This window comes from Equus caballus, chromosome 2 (genome assembly GCF_041296265.1).
Source record: "Equus caballus isolate H_3958 breed thoroughbred chromosome 2, TB-T2T, whole genome shotgun sequence".
Taxonomy (NCBI): Eukaryota; Metazoa; Chordata; class Mammalia; order Perissodactyla; family Equidae; genus Equus; species Equus caballus.
This window is the reverse complement of record NC_091685.1, coordinates 68,927,622-68,944,995: the sequence shown is the minus strand read 5'-3', so window position 1 is coordinate 68,944,995 and position 17,374 is coordinate 68,927,622. Positions and strand designations below refer to the sequence as shown.

Below are 17,374 nucleotides of genomic sequence, written 5' to 3'. Positions count from 1 at the left end.
ATGTGTTTGTTTGTTGCTGACCAAAACTTTTTTCTTTAAATTTGCAAGGAATAGAAGATGGTGAATTATCAAAATCCCACCAAGAAAAAGAAAATTCTATATTTTTCATCTTTCCGGCTTAGCCTTCAAAGACGCTTCTTCAGCTAGAAATGCTGTTTCTCTTCATAAGTACAAGTGACTTGCTGGGGTCTCCAATTATTGACTTAACAAATGTTTGTTGACTGAGCACTGTCAGGTATCTAACCAAAGCTTACCCTCCACTATACTCTAAAAGAAAAAAGAATTCCCCATATTTTCTAGGTGAGGAAATTCAGGCTTAGAGAATTTGCATGACCTACCCATATATTTCACTGCCAAAGACCTCTCACCCGTGTCTATTCTGACTCCAAATCCTGCAATCTCAGTTTTCTCTAGTTTGATCTCCGTATCTCTGTTGATCACAGAAAGAACAAAATAGAGAGGAACTTATTTTGAGCTGAAACATTCTTTTGAAAGATCTCACCAGTGTTCTTTTATAGTGAAAAATTTAGAAAGCCAAGTATTTTTTTACTTGATCCATTTGTAAAACATCATTAGTCACTATAAAAATTCAATCTAAAACCATGATGAGAAATGACTTCACACCTACTAGAATGAGAATAATAATAAAAATATCATAAACAAGTATTGGTGAGGATGGATAAAAATAGGGCAGTCGAGAAGAAAAAGGAAATTGAGATTTTTTTAAACACTATGCTAAAAATAAGAAGCAGCAATGAGTAAGAGTAAACTCTTATATACAGAGAAACTCCAGTGCAGAGTAATTCTGACACTTGTTAAATCAGACAGCAGGGAAGGCATCATAAATCCTTATATGAATCGCTATTGCTACAGATCATAGGAAGAGACTTAGTAATAATATTGCCTTTGATTGGAGACATGCGAGAAAGTTCGAAAGTCAAATCTCCAGAACATACCGCATACTAAGATTCTGTTTCAATGAATATCAGACCACACTTGTTAGAGAGTCCAGTAAAGCCCTCCTAGCATCTTAGATATGACAAAGTGAAAGCAGAGGATGTAAATGATGTGAGTACATATCCCACAGAAAGCCACCGAAAGCCCTTATTTGGCATAAAAAGAACTGAGAGATTGATGCATTTTCTCACAGCCAGTAGGAGATGTTTTATTCTGTAAATAAGTTATCTGATTTTATTTTGTTCCCACTGTTTGTGTTTAATTAGGCAAGGAAATATTTCTAAATTTTGGTTCTCTAATCTTAAATAGCTAAGTTCAAAATGACTGTGCAGTATCTCATCTGCCTTCCCCTTTCCATATGTAATGTCAACAACAAGTCAGTCACTTTTCCACTTCAAATCAGAAGCCACATTGGGGCCTGCCCTGTGGCCTGGTGGGTAAGTTTGGGCTTTAGTGGCTCGGGTTTGGCTCCGGGGCCTGGACCTACACCACTTGTCAACAGTCAAGCTGTGGTGGCAACCCACATGCAAAATAGAGGAAGACTGGCACAGATGTTAGCTCACGGCTAATCTTCCTCAAGCGAAAAAAGAGGAAGGTTGGCAACAGATGTTAGGGCAGGACAAATCTTACTTAGGAAAAAAAATCATAAGCCAGATGCAGAACTTGTTACCAGTTTGCTATTACTTTGTGGGGGGGGAAAGCTATTTGGTTCTTGTTGATTTGAGAGATATTTTCTTTGCTTGTGGTTTTACATGCATTATTTTCAACACAGAGAATACTAGGTGCAGTCTTGCTGGAAAGAGCCCTCTTGTTGGAAAGAGTCCATATACTGGAATGTTCATCTGACTTTACACAGCAGGAAACAGAGGGCTGATGCCCATCTTGGAGAGTGCTGGCCAGGATTAAGCATAGTGGCAAGTGGCCAACAGTAACGGCAAAGCAGAGCTCTGGTGTGTCAGTGTCTTCTACAGTATTCAAACAAAGGGCAGTATTTGCAGTTTATCAAGCATTTTGGAAAGTACAAAGTATATAAAGCTCTGGGTATAAAATCTAATTAGCATCTCCCCTTGGGATGAAGAGAGGAGAAAAATGGACTTAAGCTTGGATTCATCATTCACATACGCCATACGCGTAAACTCCTGTGAGTAATTCTGCTGAGACTCATGTTTTGTGTTCGTTCTGTGCATTCTCTACTTTATTCCTAGAACACTTGAAGGATAAGTTAGAAGAATACATGGCCCGATTTTCCAAAGTGAGGATTGTTCGCACCAAGAGAAGGGAAGGGCTCATTCGGACTCGACTCTTGGGGGCATCTATGGCAAGAGGAGAAGTCCTGACGTTCTTGGACTCCCACTGCGAGGTCAATGTGAACTGGCTGCCCCCGCTTCTCAGTGAGTACACATCCTCACAGCAGCCTCCTGGGAACCAGGAGGGCCTGGGGTAATTGCCGTCCTTCAGAGAGGGTGTGTGGCCTGCTTCTACTTAGTCTGCAATTGACAAAGGCTAGAGACTGCTTCTACAATTTTTACAGCGAGAGCCTTGAATTCTATCTTAACCACTGCTGAGGACAAAGAGGTAACTGGAAAACTGCATTAAAACTGACGGTTTAGATAATACCACCTGCAATCTAACTCAAGGTTTGAAAAGGTTTCGTTTATCTTAGACATTCTCCTTTATTGCAGTTATATTCACTGGGTAAACATTAATAGAAAAAAGTATTTAAAAATACTACCTGTAATGATAGTAAGATTAAAATACACACACACACACACACACACACACAGAGTTTAACGATTATTATGGGATTGTTAAGAGATGAGGAAAGAAAATTATCCATGGTCTAGCGGTTAAAGTTCCATGCACTCCACTTCGGCAGCCTGGGGTTAGTGGGTTCACATCCCAGGTGCAAACCTACTCCACTCATCAGCCGTGCTGTGGAGGCATCCCACATACAAAGTAGGGGAAGACTGCTACAGATGTTAGCTCAGGGTGAATCTTCCTCACACAAAAAAAGAAAATTATTCAGCCCCAGAATACAATTAAAGTGAAAGCAGCCTGACATTTTCTAGGATTTATATTGCCAGTTTTCCTTTCCACTTCTGGCACCAGCCTATATCCCAAGATACAGAATCTCCCATGTTTACACAGAACCCCCTCAAGCACTGTTATCCAGGTGATATGTCTTGAATGCTCACAAGATGGCTAAGAGGAGGGAAGGAAGACCGTCACATCACACTTGAACTGTTGGCAATGCGAAAGAACTGAAAGTCATTCAAGCTAGAAAACATACGTGAGGCTCAGTTCAAATTTGACTACTCTGTTTTTTATTTCACAATGAAGTCAGATATAAAGTCCAGTAGTGGATAAGAAAGAAACTGTAAGCCTGAAAAAGAATATGTTTCTAGAAAGTTCTTGGTGCCTACAAGGTGTACTCCTTCCTATTCTTCCTGATTTCGCTAACTCAACTTTCACTGTAAATATTTCCCTGGCCTTGGATCTAAAGCCAGTAACAACACCTTCACAATAGCTGCCTCAGAAAGAATGATTTGTTATTGACTATGGTGCCAGATTTCATCTAGAGCCAGCAGAGCTCCATTAGCAAAAAATGTGGGGGGGAAAAAATCAATTGAAACTCTATAGGATTTAAAACAGGAAGTGGCCAGTAACTCACACCCCACCACATCACTCGATCCACATGCTCCTGCGCAGACAACTGCCCAGCCATCCTAATCAGCAGGCATGTTTCAGTGGCCCCACAGCCAGACACTCCTCTGAGCTTTTAATTGAAATTACCTTGTCCAAGGACATAGCAATTTACAGTTTCATCAGCAACAGTGAGATTCCCTCAAACTGAATTTGACCTATATGGTGTTGAACACCCAAGGAAATCAGCAAAAGGCCTAATTTATTTATGAACCAAAGTACTCCCTAAATGCCAATTATTGAGTCTCTGATTGTTCGTATGAGTCTAACAAGAAAAAGGAAGAGAAGAAAAGGAGAAAAAAAAGAGAAAAAGATAGAGAATAAAGAGAAACCCAGCTTTTCTCATTAAAGCATTTCATTTCCCATAGGCCTGATGGATAAGAAATGATTCAAGCTCAGGATCGCTATCTTTTTTTATTTTCCTCTATCAGTGTCTTGACACATCATCTGAAATGACAAAACAGGTGGAGCCACACAGTTTCTTGGTTCATTTTTCACCTTGGGATTATACCTGAATTTCAATTTCCCATTAAGAATCTGTTTGTTTGATCCCTGGAAATTGAAATGTAGGCATCAGCCTTAGATGAAAAATTAGTCAGGCTGCTTCCACCGTAAGCAAGTACAGCTGGAGGAGAGCTGAAAGGAAATTTGAAGAGAAAGTTGACAGTTAATTTAACAGACTCATTCTCTTTGGGTCACTTTGGGACTCCTTGTTGGTCAAGGAACTTGTAAGTCAACCTGGTTCTGAATTTGATTGAAGAAAGTCACTGAAACCTTAATACTAAAACACAAGCAGAGGTGATGGAAGAAATATTCTGGACACAGCAATGATGGTCTCCTCTGTTAAAGACATCTATGGGGAAATACCATTTAGATTAAGATTAAAACCCATTATAAGACTTTCCCATTCAACTTGAAATAATGCTGCGGGGCTCTCTGTATACTAATTAACTGAAATAAGATTGAGGTTACCTCAGGCTCTCTGAGGCCTACTGGGGCCATGCTATCTAAAATTGTGACCCTTCCACCTTCCCTTTACCCTGTTTTATTTTCTTCCCATCACAGTTATCACCTCCAAATATAGTATATAATTTAGATATTTATTATGTATATGGTTTATCTTTGCTCCATTTCTGGAGGGACTTTTGTGGTTGTTATTTTTGGCTATATCCCCAGAACCTAGAAAAGTAACAGGCATGTAGTTTCTACTTTAATAAATAGTTGTTGAATTAGGAATGCATGAGTGAAGGAATGAATGAGTGAGTGAAAAGGCATGCAGATCTAGAGGGGCGATCTTTCACAGGATTCCGTGATTTCCATACTCTGCTTTATCAGTGTTATCAAAGTAATGACACTGAAATAACCAAACCTCATTATTTCTAAACAGCATCATTTTTTCAAAGATATTTAAATGTATTTTATTCCACATGCCACCTCCAAAGGTTTTCCAAATAACCAGAAAGCAGTTGCTCATACTTAAAAGTTTCACCTGTCAGACAATATTAGTTTGTTATAATAAATATAGATTAAATGCACATTCTTGGGAAGAAAATACTTTGCATGTAACTATTCTAGGTGAGCCAAACTAAGTAAATGCCAGTTTCTTGCGCTGGCTGTTAACGTCTCACGATAATAATATCTGCATGGAAAAGGAGGGAGCTGGAACTGAAAAAGCTATCACCTTTCTGCTACATGAGAAGCAGCGTGGCTGACTGGAAAGACCACAGGTTTTAGAACTGGACCATCAAGCAGGAGCTGCATACTGGTTCTCGCTCTCAAAAGATGTGTGACCTCTGACAAGTTAACTTCTCAGAGCTTAGTTTCCTCATACATAAATTGGGAATGATAATAATAGCCATTTTACAAGGATGCTGGGAACATTGGAAATAGCATGACTATAAATCACTTAATAGTTGCTCAAGAATTTAATGGTAGCAGAGAAAGTAACAGTAGTATCGGACCATCTGATATATTTTTGAATATGATAAAACAAGATAAAATGTATAGCTTTGGTAAACAGCGTATATATCAAAGAACAGTAGCAAAATAGGACTTGGCAAAATCTCTGATAAGCCTGAAAGCACAGAATTCTGTATATGATCTGTCAGCATTTGGTGGGCGAGGGAGACAGCCACCACGGCCATTATGAGATAAGACGCTAAGAAAAACCATGAAGTTAAATATTTACATTTTGGAACCTCCAGAAAGCAGGCCACTATTTTCTCAGCAGTATGCTTGAAGGAACACAAGTCCTGTTTATACTCCATGCATGTTGGATGCACTATAAAATGACAGATTGGGGACAGGTCAGAGCAAAAATGTGACAGAGGTAGAGCTAAATGGACTTTCTGCAAGTCTCTTTGGGACGTAACTTTTTTAAAGGAAAATACAACAACACTAATTGTACCTAATCACTGTCCCATCGTGTTAAGTCCAGCACTCAAACCGAGATTCTGCTAAGTGCTCTAACGACAGCAGAGAACCAGGCTGCAAGCAGCATGCATTAGAAGGGATCTGTAGGCTTCTCTTTGCTGAAAAATGATAGATAACCTAGGCAGGCATGTCATTTCCTATTTTGTGCTTTCATTTTTCAGACCAAATTGCACTAAACCACAAAACCATCGTGTGCCCCATGATCGATGTCATTGACCACAATCACTTTGGGTATGAGGCACAAGCTGGGGATGCCATGCGAGGCGCCTTCGACTGGGAAATGTACTACAAAAGAATCCCCATCCCTCCAGAGCTCCAGAGGGCAGATCCCAGCGACCCTTTTGAGTGAGTAGCAGCTGAGGGAGGGGCCAAGGGAGAGAGGGCAGCTGACTCATTCCAGGCGTGTCAACCGGGGACCCATGAGGACAATTATCTCTAATAAAATGGAATAAAACAGGTGTCAACAATATGCAGAAGACTGGAGAAAGGTCAGACTTACACACTGTGGAAAATTACAAGCTGTGCTGAATACGTGCATCACCCCTTCTCAAACTTTGCTAAGCAAGAGAGAACGTGTACAGGTGTGAGAATCAGGAAAACGCAGTTAACAGAAAATGCATGGAGAAGGCACGCGTGTTCTCCTTTTAGATATTCTCTTAGATATTCTCTCATCATTTTCAGCTCTCTCTATTCTTTTTACTTTTCCCTAAAGCATTATTTAAATTAACTATTTTACTTTTGTTTTATTGGGGAACGATAGAAAATAAGAACGAGAATTTAAGCCTAAGTTCTACACCCTGTTGGGAATTGCCTCTCTATGAGGGAAGGCAGCACTCCTGAATAGGTGCTCCCATAACTTGGGAAATCCAATCAAAATGATCTACCCAGAGTAAATAATCATTGACAACCCTGCCACAAATTTAAGTTCTACACAGATAAGAATTTACAAGAATCTATTGATTTCTACAAAGCAAAATCCTTTTTTTTCAGTGTGGACAGGAGAATTGTCCCTAGCAAGAAAAGAAATATGGCTAAATTGGACAAACTATTAGAGTCATTAATGGTGAACGGTGAATTTTTTCCAAAGGTTAGCCCAGAGATTGCCCAAAGCATGCTATCATCTCTGCTTTACACTGCACCGTTTTGTTCTCATTAAAATGTTTACAATTTTAAAACTTTCATATATTTTTTGTTAGTGCAAGAAAAATGTCTATGATCAAGGCTTTGCACACTCACTAAGAACCCGCACAAAATGCATTAAAATCAATATCATCTTTTTATTACTAATATGGGTTATGAAAGTTTGCAGCGAAGAAGCTCCCGAGTACAAAGCCACTTCTGTGACACTAACACTTTACATTACAATGAACACTTGATAAACATCAAGAAAACATTTCCTCCAATTATAGTCTCTAGAAAGGTAAACTCTTGGTAAAGCAAAGGGGATTTCAGAAGACATTAGCTTGATAAAATGGAAGATAAATCAGTTCTTTTGCAATCTGAAGCACACTCATTCAGCATCCATAACTTGTGAAGGTAGGCCTCTTCAGACTCTCAAATTGCTAGAGAGTTTTTGAGAAGAAATAACAAAGGCCCTTTGTTACTCTGAAATGCTGTAGCCAAGATTTCAAGGATATTCAAAACTACTAGAAAAGTTTTTTAGTGATGTAAGTGAAGGAGTTTCTGGTAAGCATTTGAAGTGGGTCCAGCTGAGAGATGCTCTGCAGACTTGTCTGGCAAAGAGGCTCATGGGAGGACTTGAAGCCAGGTTGGGGGTTGGGGGAGGATATAAAAGGACACTAAACACAGTGTAACTGTTATTAGATAGCAGCTGACAGTAGAATAGCCACAATCCAGTCGTTACTATCCAAGGTTGCCATGTTTTAAAGGTTAGAATTTGTCCACGATCGCTTTTCAAATACTGCGATGGTGACTGGGTTGTAACGACCTTCCACTTTACTTCCACGCAGTAGCAGAATGCAGCTCCTGCCTTCTGCAGAAATGGGCTCAAGACGCTACCAAGGGAAACTCAAATGGTGAAGATTATAAAAGTATTCTCAGTCCCTGCACTGACAGTTGGAATTTTTGTCAGGCAGACCCGGCTGTGGCTCTCACAATCTCGGGCACCTTGCTTAACCCCAGAGCTGGCGGAGTTCGTACCTTTCAGAATTAAATTACCTCTTGTTCCCATCACTACTTAGGCGGTTGCTGTTCTGTCAAAAATTGCATTTGTCTATTGAATACTACTGCCTTGCTGCTTTAAGCCCCTTTGATTCCTAGGAATGTGGACACTTTAGCCTTTTATAATAAGTTGGCCTCCTGGAGGTGTCCACTTCGATCGGAAAAACTGCATTTGCCTTCCCGATAATAAAAGAAGGTTACCCAAGCAGCTATGAGCAGTGTATCAGCAATTCCATTATCTCAGCAGTCACCTGAGTGTGCTCTAAACAGACACGCTTTAGGCTAAAACTTGCTTCTCTAGATGTGAAGCTTTAAGATACACAGAACGAATGTAGTCTATCCATAGACGGCTCTCAGGGTCTTTCTTGTTTCAAGTGGCTGCTTCCAGGAGTGTGTGATTTCCTGTGGGAGGAGGAGGAGAGAAGGCCAAAAAGATAGGACTAAAGGAACAAAAGAGTAATATATAAATGTGCTGCAAACCCCAGAACTATTCATACAATATATATGCAAACATTATCTTTCTGTAGCAAGTTGATCAAATGTCCACAGTGACAAGACCTGAATTCTCTCATTTATTCTGCCATTATTTGAGTTTTCAGTGACTAACTATTGACTACAGTAGTTTTTCAACCTGCAAACCTGTGAAATTAGTGGGACATAAACAGTATTTAATTATTAATGAATTGAATTAAATTGAAAGTTTCAGAGTATTATACAAATACGTAAGTGTAAAGTATTATTTCTCAAATGTTTAATTTCAGTTATAATGCATACATCATTCTGAGTCATGGTATAAACTGTATTTCTTAATATAGGTTACCTGGTCCAAAGAGTTTAAAATCTACCAACTTCATAAACTGGGAATTGAGACCTTCAACAATCTGACTAGGAAGGAAGAGGAAGGGTCATAGAGAACTTTGAAGAGTAAGAAAAGATTTACTTACATTTGCAAAGGGCTTTAGTTTTCAGACAAACTCCTCCTAGAACATGAGAGAAGATGCAGTATTCATAGATCAAATTATATGGCAGTCACAATTCTGATTGGATTGGATACATTTGACGAATGTTCTCGTCTTTAAAAAAAACCAAAATACTTTCCTTTCCTACTGGCTTGTATCAACATGTAACGCTTTTAGGAAATCCTTGTTATTCATGACTTTTGGAAAGTTTCCTTATTCTTGGTTTATCTCTAGTTCAGGGCACTCAGAAATGTAAGCCTTTTCTGTGTGACAAAACATAATATGTTCCTTTAGTTGCAATGACAAAGGGGAGGATATTCATTTGCTTTCTGAACACTAACTCTTCCCCAACATTATCTTGGCATCTAAAAATTTAGAAAAAATATTATCTTGTCCAACTTGCCTTTAATGCAAGCAACCACTAGACAATGTCCAAGACAGATGACCAGCCTCTTCTTGAACTCTTCGGGGACATAATATTTGCTACCTCAAAAGACAGTTCATTCCATTAGACTGATAAACAGAAATCTTTTCCCTTGTATTCAGAAAATTCTGCCTCCGTGATCCCAAATTGTCCTACTTCAGCCACAGGGAATGTCTAATTCCTCTTTGATGATAGAGCTGTTAAAATATCTGATAACAGCTACCATCCCTCTCCCTCTCAAGAGGGAAGAAAGAAGTTCTTTTCTTTTCCAGACTAAATATCTCCAGTTCTACCCCCATGTCTTCCAGGTCCTCCAGAATCCTGTGAAAGTTCATGCTCCTTTATGCAGCTGCTCAATATATGTAAATTCACTTGACTACTGCAATCTCATGCACGTTTCCCCAGCCTATTCACAAGGATAGCGTGAAATAGCCCATCCAACATATCAGGAACTCAGGCCCTAATATATGCGTCTGTCAACCATAAAAGTAAAGTTAGTTTCTAGGGAATTTGCACTGGTCCCTAGACATCATGCTTCCTTTTGCTAAGTACTCACAGTGAATTCAGTGGTCTATTCAGTTTTGCAGGTTTGCTGTATTCTTCAGAATCTGCCTATATCCTATCTTTGAATTGCGGAGAAATTACTTTTACTCTGCCAATCTTCCTCAGATCTCCACAATTCCTCAAAGACTTCTAAAACTTAGAGTTTTCATCATCATAGATGGAATTCTTGTACACAGTTTTTAGTGAGGACTGACATTCTCTATTTTCCAGCAATATATAGCACCAACTTCCAAAATTTTAAAAATAAAGATATCTACACTTGCGAGTAAAAACATGTTACAGGATACAAATGTCCATTTATTCCCTCAGGGAACCTATGTCCACAGACACATCAGTTTGAATTCAGTGACTCCTCATCTAGGCCGCTTACCTAGCCTAGAAATATCCCAGGGCATGGATAGAAACGGCCATGACCCGTTTCAAGGCACCTCAAGGTCAGCACTTCAAATACCAATGATCCCCTGAGGGTCTAAGGGCCAAATGTAGAATCCTTGTGTGCTGAGTCTGTAATCCTAAAGTGTGACGTACAGCCCATGCTAAAATGGATAAAATTCAACTTCTTTGAGACAGAGAGATGTATCACTGTTACATGGAAGTAGAATGCTTTCTAGAGATTTACTGACAGTGTCTTCCTTTGTTCTTCCAAGGGACAGAGTACAGATCCTTGGGAACTTGCTGGCTCTCTTCCCTATACAGGAGTGTGAGAAAGTACTGATGCCAACACCATGTAGAAGTAGTCAATACCTCTTGGGTAACAAAAACAATGTTGTACTAAATTTAAGTTTAGAATCTAATTGAATTAGAAAAAAACATGCAAATAATCATAAGTTCAAGCTAGAAGAAACCTTAGAGGCAATTCAACCTCTTATTTTTATAGAAGAAGAAATCTAAGCTATAGAGTCTGAGCGACTTATCTTGTGTTGCAACCAATAAATTTAACAGCTGCTACTTAGAATCTGGGGGTGCTGACTCACCATTCTGTGCTACATTCTTTCTTTCAAGTCATGGTGGAGAAAATTGAGTCGTTAAATGTCTACTACTAAGAGCTGGGCTAGGAAATTTACATATATTGCTAACTAATCTTTATCTCAAGTACATAATTAAATATACTGTCTGCATTTTTACAAATGAGGTAATTCAGGCTCAAAGAAGTTAAGCCAATTTCCAAAGTTAACACAGGAAATTGGAATAAGGACCCAGATCTAAGGATTCCCAGTATTCCTTGGAAATTTCCACCTCCCTTTGTACTCAGAGAAGATGCATTCTGTGGTGCTTAAGGAATAATCAAGTTCAATTAGAAAAAAACATTTTCAGAGAAGGCAATAATTTCTTCTCCAAGCAGCAATGCATGCTGGTAAATGACTATCACAAAGCTGAAAACATCACTGGCCTTCACCAATCTTTGCAGCAACATTGTCTCAAGACATGTTCAGGACACTGGGTTAAACAAAATCATTCCAGAGTTGCCTTTTCCCGATAGATGATGCCTGCACACAGCTGCCCATGGAGAGGTGTGAGTGGGACTGAGACCTAGCCAGCCCTCTGCTCAGAAGGCCATGGGCCCAGGCTTGGGCTGACCAGCCTGGTAGAAGAGGGGCTCTTTCTCCTTGGTGGGCCCAGAAATTTCACCTTATTAATGCAAAGAAGAGAACAACAGATTGAGGATCAAGTTACTTGATGCCTAGAATGAATGACTAGTTTTTCAATACCTTATTGATTGAATTATTGACGTTCAAAATTTTAACATCCCGCTTGGGTAAATTCCAATGAGGATTGAGCTGCATGCACCTTAGTACTCAAAATTTGAAAGCGAAAGTAATCTCTTTTACTCAAAATTCTTTCCATGTGGATTTTGACCCAATATTGGTTATCCTGAATTTAATCAAAGTTAGTAAGGACTAAAACTGACTCCCATGGGAAAATAGACTGAATTTAAGGTAGAATGTAACGTAAGAAGGATAACTTTAGACGTCTTCTCCACTTTCACCTCGAATTGAACTGAATATTGCTCATCTTCTCTTTCTTTCTGTCCAGCCCCTATTGGGCCACTTGTAAAGCCTGGAGTATCAGTTTGGTAGGGTGGGAGAATTTTGTTCATACTCTACTTCTCAAGCCAAGGCAATATTCTCACAAATTTTGCTATGATTTTCAAGCAATTGCTTCCAAACTTTGCCTCCTTTTCCTCAAAAAATCAAACTGGTGCATACAAACTACCATAGTATTCGCTGCCTCAGCCTCAACCTCCAACCAGATAATTCTGTAAGACTGAGGTGTTGAAATTGCAGTCTCAACTCATGAGAGGATTAAGTTAGAAAATACCCTCATCAATTTAGTCTAGTGATGCGTTCCAGGAGAGTGAAATAGGACTTCAGCTCTCCAAAGCCTCAACCACAGATCTTGCCTGAACTTCATATGATTCCAGAAGTCCCTCAATTAACCTATTTATTTAATAATAACCTATTATTATTAATTATTTATTATGTAACCAAATAACCTATTTCATTAAGCCTATGTAATATAAAATCTAATATTTGTCTAGCACTTCACAGTATGTAAAGCACTTTGCTACATTATCTAATTGATCCCTCATAACAATCCTTTGGTGCAGCAAAAGTAGCTATTGTTATTTTTCCAATGTTGCAAATAAAGAAAACAAGAACCAAAGAAATCGACTCGCTAATAAGAGGCAAAATCAGGACTCAAATCAATGTCTTCATTCATTTGTTCAGATTTCAAATTTTTTTAGGTTTAATCAATAATCTCATAGGATTCAAATCAATGTCTTCTTTCATTCATTCAGACTTTAAATCCTAGAGTTAATCAATACTTTTCCTCTTCTTTGAACAGAAACTTAGGCATCCATTAAGTGAAGTCATTTTATCAATTAATGTTTCATGGCAAGTCCATAATGAAAGCAAGAAAGGAAACAGATTGCCTCATTCCCCATACTGTGTTCTTATCCGTGGACCAAACTAGAGCTGATAGGTTGAAAATGTCAGCTTTCAGTTTCTTCCTAATGAAGGGAAATGTCAACAATGCCAGCTTCTGCTCTGTTTATAATAAGGTCTAATTCAATATGTGACAACCGCAAAAGGACAAAATGTTTAGGGAAAAATACTGTCAAATTTTTAAATGGTGTCCTACTCTATAGAGGGTGAGAATAACAAATGGCTCAAGGGTCTTAAAAACTAATCAAAACATTGAATAAAATCAATCTCCTTCAAAAGCCCAGAATGAAACCCCACGGAAGATTTTTTAAGGTAAAGTTAAACAGTGTAACATAGGCAGAGATGTTCCAAAGCAAGCTTGTTAATTACAGCTCTCTTCCCTTTGAAGACCTCTCCCCATTGCTTGCTTTCCAGGCTCTTTGGCTGCCCTCGTCCTAGTCTCTGGGGAAATCACCAAGTAATAAACAATTCACACCAAGAGGTTGTAAAAATACTTTTCCCTTGTCAGGATCTGCTCACCGGAAATGGCTATTTCTTTCCTCCCTCTGTCAGTGGGTATGATCTTTACCTCAGCAAGGTGCTTCCTATCACTTTCTCCTTTTTTTAGCATCCAGAATAACATTAACAAACTTAATTCCTAAATTAACCTTCACTGCCATTGCCCTACTGGTGCTGGCTGCTCTTCTTTCCTTTGTTCTGCCCTCTTGAGATCTCTGGGCTCCTGAGGTGCCTCTGGCTTTTAGGTGCCTGTTTTTCTGGTTTCTGACCATGTGTTTGTACTTTTTAATCTCTTGTTTCTGCCACCACTCCCTTTAACAGTCACTCGATCACAGGAGACCTGGTAAGTTAGGCTATTTTGAAAGGAGGTGAGACCTATTCCTCCAACCTCAAACAGATTTTTATCCATGTCTACCAATCTCTCAGACCATGGTCCTGGTGGAACTCTAGAATACCTTTACCATGACTTTTGTTCTAACTAGCCCCTACCTTGTTTCTTTGATTACATGTCTTCTTGAACCTTGGATTTCTGAGTCTCATTCCTGCTCTTGCTTCGCTGCTATGAGGTTAGTTAGCTCCTCTATAGCCAGGCTAGAGACTGAATTCTTCATCCCAAGCGCCCCTGGCAATATCAGCCAATCACCTCTAGACCTCCAGTACTATCCATTAGTTATCGACAAATCTGCACCACTTAAGACTTAGCAATGGCTTCTTATGTATTGAAGAATTGTGGAGTTCACAAATTGGATTGATGACTTTTTGTTGTCCATTTCCCTGTTTTTTCAACCACTAACGCCTTTGCTCCGCTTCCTAAGCAGGGGTCTTGAGTCCATCTTTCTGTCTCGCGTGTGATGACTGGTTGCTCTGTTGCTTCCCCACCCCGCAAGATGTGACTTCAGTCTACCTACATTCACTGCTTATCTGGACTGTTTTATGGGTTGTGTCTATGATATAATCACACCGTGTCTGTGTCCAGATCTCCTGTTCCTGGCTCCCCAGCCTTCTTTCATCAAAGTTCTGCTAGCATTTTAGCTAAGGAGAAAATCTCCATGATGCCGTGTAAATATTGTCACAGCCCCGCCTTCCTAGTACTGAAGGTTCAGCAACATTTATTCTACCCATGATAACATCATACTGGAGCATGGCAGAATTTAACAGAATCCTCTGTCATTCACCCAACTTTGACTTCTCTCCCTGCAGAGAGGAATATAGACCCAAGGCCTAGGGATATTCACCTTTGTTTTCTGGCCTGAGGCTTCATCGATAAAATATCTGCTCCAGCTCTACTATTCTCTTTACTTTTCTTCTCCCTCTAATCGTTGCTAACATTGATACTAGAATGGAAACTCCATGAGGGCAGGGAGGACTGTTTTATTCAATGTATTCAGCACTTCATCACTAGTACTTAGTACCTGCACACTAAACAAATATTTATTGAATGGATGAAATAAATATTTAGTTTAGAAGAGGAAATGGTCTGACAAGGCCATGTATATTTGACGAGGTGACCCTTCTTCGGAAAAGGATTTTAGCTAAGGAAAATGGTATAGTACAGTATTTGCTAAGCATAGTATTTGTAGGGCTTCACCCAAAACTAGTTTGAATACAGCACAGATTCTTGTAAAGGAGTGGTACAAAATAAAGACAAAAAAATTATGGTCGAGAACAAACTTCAGAAGGCCTTTATTCTGCATGTAGAAGGGAGAGATGATATAGGAACGTTTTAGGAAAAATTATCTGGTAGCCGAAGGTCTTCCTAGAATCATTTATATGATGAATGATAATTAAAATCATTTTTAAAACTGGAATCCAGGAGATAATATCTTTAACAAAGAGCCTAGTTCTTAAAAAGGTAATGATATTTATCTTTCAATTCAGACATCTAACAAACTCCAAGATGCTGTAAGAATCTAGGGCTGTCTAGGTTCTAGACACTCACTGGAACCCAATGGGAACAATAGACTGTGAAAAGGTCACAAGTCTTTAGTCCTAAATTTCTCACCACAGACATAGAACACATTTGGCTACCAAAGCTATCAGTCAGAACCCAATTCCAAGATTTTATATGTATATATGATTATATTATCATTATTATTTTGTTATTATAATAATTATAATTACGATAATGATTATTATATTATCATTAAATATGATATTATTTATATAAATTTTGCTTGTAAATTGTTTCAAATTGGGGCCGGCCTGGTGGCGCAGTGGTTAAGTGCACATGCTCCGCTTTTGAGGCCCAGCGTTTGCCGGTTTGCATCCCGGGTGTGGACATGGCACTGCCTGGCACGCCATGCTGTGGTAGGCATCCCACATATAAAGCAGGGGAAGATGGGAACGGATGTTAGCTCAGGGCCAGTCTTCCTCAGCAAAAAGAGGAGGATTGGCAGCGGTTAGCTCAGGGCTAATCTTCCTCAAAAAAAAAAAAAATTGTTTCAAATTATTTTCCAAAGACAGTGGATACATATGAATAATAGGTGCAGGAAAGAGATAAAGCCTGGCTTTGAGTCTATGCTGATATCTTCTGATGGGTGGTCTTTGTTCTGGATCACATGCCAGTAAGTGAGTGTCTTAGTGTATTCAAGCTGCTATTTAAAAAATACCACAGACTAGGTGGTTTATAAACAACAGATATTTAGTTCTCATAGTTCTGGAGACTTGGAAGTCCAAAGACAAGGCACTGGCAGATTTAATATCTGTTGGGAGTCTGCTTCCCAGTTCATGGACAGTTGTATTCTTGCTGTGTCCTCACCTGGTGGAAGAGGCAATGGAGCTCTCTGGTGCCTTTTTCATAAGGGTGCTAATACCATTCATTTGGGTTCCATTCTCATGACCTAATCACCTGCCAAAGCCCCCACCTCAAATGCCATTATATTGGGGATTAGGTTTCACATGTGAATTTTGGGAGACACAAACATTCAGCCCATAACAGTGAGATTGTGCTCAGAGATGAGTCATGTATGGGACAGAAAAGAGACTTCAGAAATGAGGCGATTCCCTTTCTCAATCTTCTAATAAACTTAGAGCAAAAATAAAATAAATGGACTAAAATAAAATAAAATAAATAGTAATACACATACTCTCCTTGACATAAATAGAAATGAGCCATATTAGAAAAGTAATATACTTATATTATCTTACCTGTGACTAAAATAACTAGTCTTTATGGCTTGCTGTTCTGATTATGTCTTTGGGGTCCAGGAGCAGTAGCTAAAGTGAGGTCACCTCCACGAAGGCACTGGTTTTAGCCAAGACCATCATTCCGTCCTTCAAAGAAATAATTAAGCAATAGTTATAATGCCAATTGGCAGGGACAAGAGTTTCTTCTCTTTCTTGTTGTTTTTTTTTGTCTAATATTTCTTGGGATAGATCCATCTGGAAATATGTTAAGGAGAAAAGAATATCTGTTTTTATTTCTTGGCGTGCCAATAAAAATTGGACAAAATGAACTCTTGAGGGAGGGAGATTACCTGGTATAATTCACCAGAAAAGCAGAGGCCTAGACCATCTGGCAGGATGGGAGGCCTCCCACTGAGTGGGCAGTGGAGATTCTGAGTCTCCAGTATGCAGTTTCTGACCCAAATGACCTCAAGGGCGCCTTCCAGCTTGAACCTTCTTCAGTTATGGAACTCTGCGGCAACACCGAAATGTTTACTGTTTCTGTACATTTTGGCTTGTTCTTCCATCGTAGGAGCTAGAAT

At 39.2% G+C, this 17,374-nt stretch overlaps 1 protein-coding gene and 1 long non-coding RNA gene across 2 annotated transcripts in view; one reads left to right on the top strand and one right to left on the bottom strand.

Moving 5' to 3' along the window:
- LOC138921764 (uncharacterized) overlaps positions 1-9,301 on the bottom strand; it is a 122,134-nt gene extending 112,833 nt beyond the window's left edge. Inside the window, exon 1 of the long non-coding RNA XR_011434649.1 lies at positions 9,219-9,301. This is a non-coding gene — a long non-coding RNA (uncharacterized lncRNA). The remainder of the gene's footprint in view (positions 1-9,218) is intronic.
- The window catches only part of GALNTL6 (polypeptide N-acetylgalactosaminyltransferase like 6), a 1,097,978-nt gene that overhangs the window by 904,191 nt on the left and 176,413 nt on the right, over positions 1-17,374 (top strand). The window contains exons 6-7 of the mRNA XM_070257090.1: positions 2,163-2,348; positions 6,255-6,438. Of these exons, the coding sequence (XP_070113191.1) occupies positions 2,163-2,348; positions 6,255-6,438 (370 nt within the window). The remainder of the gene's footprint in view (positions 1-2,162; positions 2,349-6,254; positions 6,439-17,374) is intronic.